At 56.2% G+C, this 5,744-nt stretch overlaps 1 protein-coding gene across 1 annotated transcript; it reads left to right on the top strand.

Annotated features, from left to right (window-relative positions):
* The first annotated feature begins 635 nt into the window (after positions 1-635).
* On the top strand, positions 636-1,837 carry LOC118356005 (basic proline-rich protein-like). The gene is made up of 3 exons (XM_035722187.1): positions 636-1,167; positions 1,286-1,468; positions 1,725-1,837. Exons 1-3 carry the CDS (start codon positions 636-638, stop codon positions 1,835-1,837), a joined length of 828 nt encoding a protein of 275 aa, XP_035578080.1.
* Positions 1,838-5,744: the final 3,907 nt, after the last annotated feature.

Genomic DNA, 5,744 nt, shown 5'->3' with positions numbered 1-5,744 from the left:
CCCCTGAATCCCACCAGATGCAAAAAAAAAAAAAAAAAAAAAAACCCTTTAAAAGGAACAAAGGCATGGGGGCGGGGTGGGGGGGGGCTTCCCTGTGGCTGACCCCGGGCTGAGGTTGACGCAACCCGCGGCCGGTCGGCGCTGGCTTTCAGGTGAGTGCCTGAACCCGCAGCCCGGAGTCCGCCCCTGCCTCAAGGACCCCTCTGCGTCCAGCCAAACCCCCCGGCGAAAAGGCGAGTCCTCCTCAGCTGCTCCCGGCCCTCAACCCGGCCGAGGGGTCCCCGACTCGCAGCACTTTCTGCCTATTTGGTTTCAGTCAGTACTCACAGTTCGGATGCTAAGCCGTCTCCTCTTGCACTCACTTCCTTTGTCTCTTTCCCTCTCTCTCCCTCTCCAACCTCTCTCTCTTCCCTCCTTGTCTGATTCTCTGCTGTAGCTTCCAGCGGAGAAAAATAATTATTCTTCTCAATGGGTTCGCACGGGGCGCACGCACACACGCGCGCGCACACACATACACCGCCGTGGTACCCAATCAATGCACAAATCTTCGGGGTCCCTTTAACCTCTGCGGATGACTCCGGGAGTTAATTATGAAGCCTATTTCGGCGCAGCATAAATATGCATTAAGGTATGAAATGACAACCGATGAGCTGAACTTCAGGGAATTGGCATTTAGACAGACTTCGTCTCGCCGCCCCCCGCTCCCTCCAGAGCCCCGCGAGCCACCTCCACAGCCTCGCGTCCTCCCGGGGCTCGCAGTGGCCCTAGCGAGCTCCTACTCGGGTGGAAGCGGGCCGCGTAGCCGCGTCCGCGCCGCGCTGCGGGACCCGGAGCCCCCCTCGTGCGCCCCCTGCGGTCGGGGCAGACCTTGGGCGGGCGACCCCCCTTCCCCCATGCCCGCAGACCCGGCCCAGGCCGCCGCGCCGCAACACCCCCCCCCCCGCCCCGTCACCGCCGCACGGGGCCCGTCAGTGAACAAACTCCGCGCTCAGTCCTCTGAGAAGCGGGCGGGGGCGGGACGGCTACCTGCCCGCACGCCCGAGTCCCGGGAGGAGCGCGAGAGAGCCCGCCGCCTCAAGTCCTCGGGTCCCCCCGCCCCCGGCCGGTCCCGACCCGCACACACGGGCACGCGTTTGCACACGCGCGCGCACACGCAGGCACGCACACGTATGTGCACACACAGGCACTCCCGCGCGCGCTCACGCCCGCACACACTCAGGGTTATAACAAAGGAAGAGGGGCCAGCGCTGCCTTACTTTTCTCTCTCTTCTCCTCTCTTTTGCAGCCCCCCAGCCCCGGGCCGGCGTGCCCGGCCCACCCCGCCCTCCGCGCCCGCCCGACGGCAGCGGCGGCCGGCATTCCGGGGCAGCGCGTCGGGGCGGCAACTTCGCGCCCGGGCGCCCGCGCCTCGCAGCCCCGGCGGGCGGGAGACAAAAGCTGCGGCGCCGCCGGAGGCCGCGCGGCCAAGGTGTGCTCGCTAATTGTCAGGAAATGTGTGTGTGCGCGCCGGGAGCCCGCAGGGGCGGGGAGGGGGCGGCGGCGGGAGGGGGCGAGGGGACGAGGAGACCCACCCCCCCCCAAGTCCCCGCCACTCGCCAGCGCCGGGCACCCGAACCGGGATTAGAGAATAAATTATCTGCTCTCTTCTCATTGGGCTGTGGCTGAGGACGCCGTCGGCGGCGCCGGGCTGGGAGCTCGCCCGGCTCTTTGCATTCACCGCACAGCTCCGGCTCGCCTCGCTTCGCGGGGGCCGAGAGCTCGGGGCCTTGGCTCCAGACACCAGAGGACACCAGCCGGCTGCCGCGCCGCCCCTCCCCCGCCGCCCGGCTCGGCGTGACCCCTCTCCCCTCCCGATTCTGGCTGGTGCCCTGGGGACGAAGAGACTGAGAAAGAGAAGCCCAAAGGATGGAAATCTCAGAGTCCCTCCCTCCCCCCCCTCGGTTCACCCCTTCTCCAAGGAGAATGACGGGGGGCCTCTGGGGTCGGTCTGCCTGAGCCAAGCCCACCTCGGGCACAGAGGGTTTTGAGAGCCCTCGGAGAGGATCCCTTCCGGAATCAAGGGATTTGGGGTCATCTCCTGCCTTCCACACGGCAGCAACGACAAAGAGGAGATGGCACTAGGGCTCTTTGCTTTCTCCTCTCTCCAGTCCCACCAGCTCCAGCTCCAGCCCAATCTTGTTCCCCACTTCCTGAGCCTTTCCGTGGCCCACCCGGATTATGGGTCATGAACTCCCTGCAAAGGAAAAGCTCTCTAGTTCAAAGCAGCTCCCTGCCAAGAATTCATTCATTCATTCGTTCATTCGTTCATTCAGCAATATGCAGGACCGCCCCCGTGCTGTGACAAGGGCTAGGCACCAGGAATACAAAGGGAAAAGGTTCAGATGACACAGTGCAAAAATAAAATAACAACTGTACAAGAGGTGCTATATCAATATACAGGCAAGGTTGAACCCAGAGGCAGGAGTGACTAACTTCAGCCATTCATTCAACAAATAATTTAGCATGCCTTAAGTGCCAGGCTCTGTGCTGAGCAGGTGGGCTTCGTGCCCACCCCCCTGGAACAGACAGTCTGGTGGACAAGATGGGCACCGACTGGTGTGACATGAGCTAATCAGAGGCTTGGGGGCGGAGAGACTAGCAGGGGCTCCTAATCTACTCTGGAGAATCCAGAAAGGCTTCTCTGAGGAAATGAGATCTAAGTCCAGCCTTAAAAGATGAAAAAGAGATAGCTAGGTGAAGATGGGATGGGGCGGGACAAGGGAAGAGTTCCGGGCAGAAGGAACTTTTTAGAAAGGCCCTTGAGAGCTTGTTTGGAGGGTCTAGCAGGGGAGCGCAGCTACTCGAATACCCTTGACCGACGATCGGTCCTCCTCTGTCGGGGAAGGTCGTCCTCTTCGACCGAGCACGCACGCAGCTTCGGGAGGGATGCACATGGAGCGGTGAGGGAGGAAGGGGACACCCGCCTAGCCAGCCAGATCAGCCGAATCAACCCTGGCGATCAATGGGGTGACAGATGTTGCAGCCAGATCGTAGAAAGGCCCTTGAGCTGCTGGTAACTGGCTCATTAGAAGGCAAGCGTTGGCCACCTTGCAGAGAGGGAGATGAGCCTGGGAAGAACTAGGAGAGCTGCCCAGAGTAGCATTTACAGGTATAACCCAGGGCAGACTTGCCCATGTCCTGCAGCCGAATGTTCTAGAAGAGGCTCCGTCTTATTCTAGGTCAACCCCATACCCCACACCCATTTTACTTCTAGTCCCTGTCTTTTGCAACCAGACCAACTCTGTGCCTTCTAAAGACAACCCTAAAACAAAGAACAGAGAAGGGCAACCCTACTTCAATGTATCACTTCCCAGAGGCTTGGACCACCGTTTCCTCTGTCATTCAGTGATTCAGTGACCCTTGGCCCTCACATGGGGAGGCTGTCCACAGGACTGGCCTAGACTCCTTCCCATGTGTTGGGATTGGATGCTTTCCAAGCAGTTCTGCATTTGTAATCCCTAGATTCTCATAACAGCCCTGTGAGTTATCTACATCAGACAGATGAGGAAACTGAGAGTCAAAAAAAGGGAGTGGCCTGCCTAGTGCCACTTAAAAATGCTGTGGCCAAGCAGAGTGTGTGACTCCCTGTCTTCTCTCTACCAGACTTCAGGATTTGCCAGTCTCCCCAGCTCTTTGGTGAGCCCCATGAGGGTAGGGGCTCAGTGATCCCCTGCCTCTACAAGAGCCTTCAGCACCTAGGACAGGGCCCTGCACACCCAGGCTCTGGAGCCAACCCTGCTGAGTGAGTGACTGCTGGGGTGGGGGCGGGGGTGGGGGTGGGGATGCTGACACAGCAGATTGGGAGCAAGTTATAGCAGAAACTGTATCCATTTTGGACTTACACATGCCTCAGTTGGAATCGCCACTGTTACTAACACACTGTGCATGCACTTTACTTAGCCTTTCTGAGCCATGGTCCCTGTCTTCCAAACAGGAATCACAATACCTGCCCCCAGAAGGCTGCTATGAAGATTAAGTGAAATTATGTATGTGTAGAATATCTCTGGAAAAATACCCAAGACATTGGTAACAGCAATTACTTCTGGAAAGAGGATCCAAGTGGATGTGATGTGGCACAGAAGTATATAGAGAAACCCACTTTCCATGATTTACCCTCTAGTAGTTGTGATGTACCATGTGCATGCAGTATCTGAGTAATCAAAGTGAGTAATAAAATATTTTAATGAGATAACATGCACAGCAACATAACAACAGCAATAAAAACAACGCTCTGTACACATTTGTTGAACCAAAGAGAGTTTTGCCGTTTGAAACCCCGGGATGCGCCTGTGACTCTGGCCTGAGGAGTTGCACGCTTCCCTGTCTATAGGCGAAGGCGAAGCTGTCTGACCAGGTGAGATATTTTCCAGCCCAGAAATTCTACAGTTCAAACCTTTAGTCAGAGGGAAACAGCATCCCAGCAGGCTCATTGTTCTATTATGAGACTCAACTCCCAGGAAGTAACAGGAGCTGGAAGAGGATGGAGCAGGGCTGATGCAGAAGGAAAAGCTGAGGGGTGTGGGCAGCCCCTTAGCAGGCACCATGCTGTCCAGAGAGGTGAGGGCAGGAAGGGATCCTGGACCTGCCCCATTAGTGTTGAACTTCCAAGGCTTAGCCAGCAAGCTACCTGCCCATGTACCCCATGGCCCCCAAGGAAAGCTGAGAGCAGCAGGTGCAGAGCCTAAGGAGGGGAGTGGGCTTTCTCCTGTTACCCTCCAGGTATTGAGGTCCTGGGGCAGGACAGGGCAGCCATTCATCAGCCAACACAAAGAGATACTTTCTCAGCTGCATAGAGACCAGTCCAGGTCACCTTAGACACTGGGGCGTAACATCAGTGGGAACTTTAGAGGCCTCTTTAGAAAAGTTTTGGACTCCCACATCTAGTAATATTGGGGGAGGGATTGGGACAGGAAGGAAGCATGTCATGGGAGATTCTGGAGAGGGAAAGAAAAAGTGCCCCTAGCCTCAGTGAAACAATGGGAGGGCAAACAGAATCAGAAAAGCTAGAAAAATAGGAGTCAAAAGAAGTGGAAATCATTTCTTCTGGAGGAGCAGCAGGTCAGGGAGAAAAGGAAGTAAAGTCAAAGGCCCAGGGCTGGAATGGCCATCTTTCCACCTAAGGGAAGGACGTGGCTCTTCCTTTTTCTGCTGTGAGTTTCCAGAAAAGGGTCTGGGCTAAGCATCTGAGGTAGGGCACGGAGGATTTAAACAGGTCACTTTCCTGGTCCCTACTTTTGCCTCCTGTCTACCTCTTCCTAATTAAGGCAGAACACAACCACCGTCCAGTCCCTGTTCAGTCTTGAACACAGGAATGATTTTCATCAGAAGGGACAAGGTGCAAACTATTTAGATATTAAGCCATCAAAGGTACTTAGAGATTTTCAACAGCCCCGGGATTCTTGGTACCTGTTGTATATAGTGCACTAGGTTACAGCCTGCCCTATTATAGTCGCCACAGCATCAGCTATATGCAGGGTTTGTTGTTGTTTTTTTTTTAAGATTTACTTATTAATTTGAGAGAGAGAGAGAGAGGGTGAGAGGGCAAACAGAGGGGAGGGGCAGAGGGAGAGAGAGAATCTCAAGCTGACTCATCACTGAGCTTGGAGCCCAGCACGGGGCTTGATCCCAGGACCCTGAGATCATGACCAGAGTCAAAATTGAGTCAGACGCTCAACCCAGGGAGCCACCTGGGCGCTCCAACTATA

Source organism: Zalophus californianus, chromosome 10 (genome assembly GCF_009762305.2).
Source record: "Zalophus californianus isolate mZalCal1 chromosome 10, mZalCal1.pri.v2, whole genome shotgun sequence".
Classification (NCBI taxonomy): domain Eukaryota; kingdom Metazoa; phylum Chordata; class Mammalia; order Carnivora; family Otariidae; genus Zalophus; species Zalophus californianus.
This window is presented reverse-complemented; position numbering and strand designations above follow the sequence as displayed.

Bases quoted from the DNA above. Each gene is read 5' to 3' on its own strand.
- LOC118356005 (XM_035722187.1), top strand. From the start codon at position 636: ATGACAACCGATGAGCTGAACTTCAGGGAATTGGCATTTAGACAGACT. The intron at 1,168-1,285 runs GTATGTGCACAC...TCTCTTTTGCAG, and splicing joins GCACACGCAGGCACGCACAC to CCCCCCAGCCCCGGGCCGGC. The intron at 1,469-1,724 runs GTGTGCTCGCTA...TTCACCGCACAG, and splicing joins CCGGAGGCCGCGCGGCCAAG to CTCCGGCTCGCCTCGCTTCG.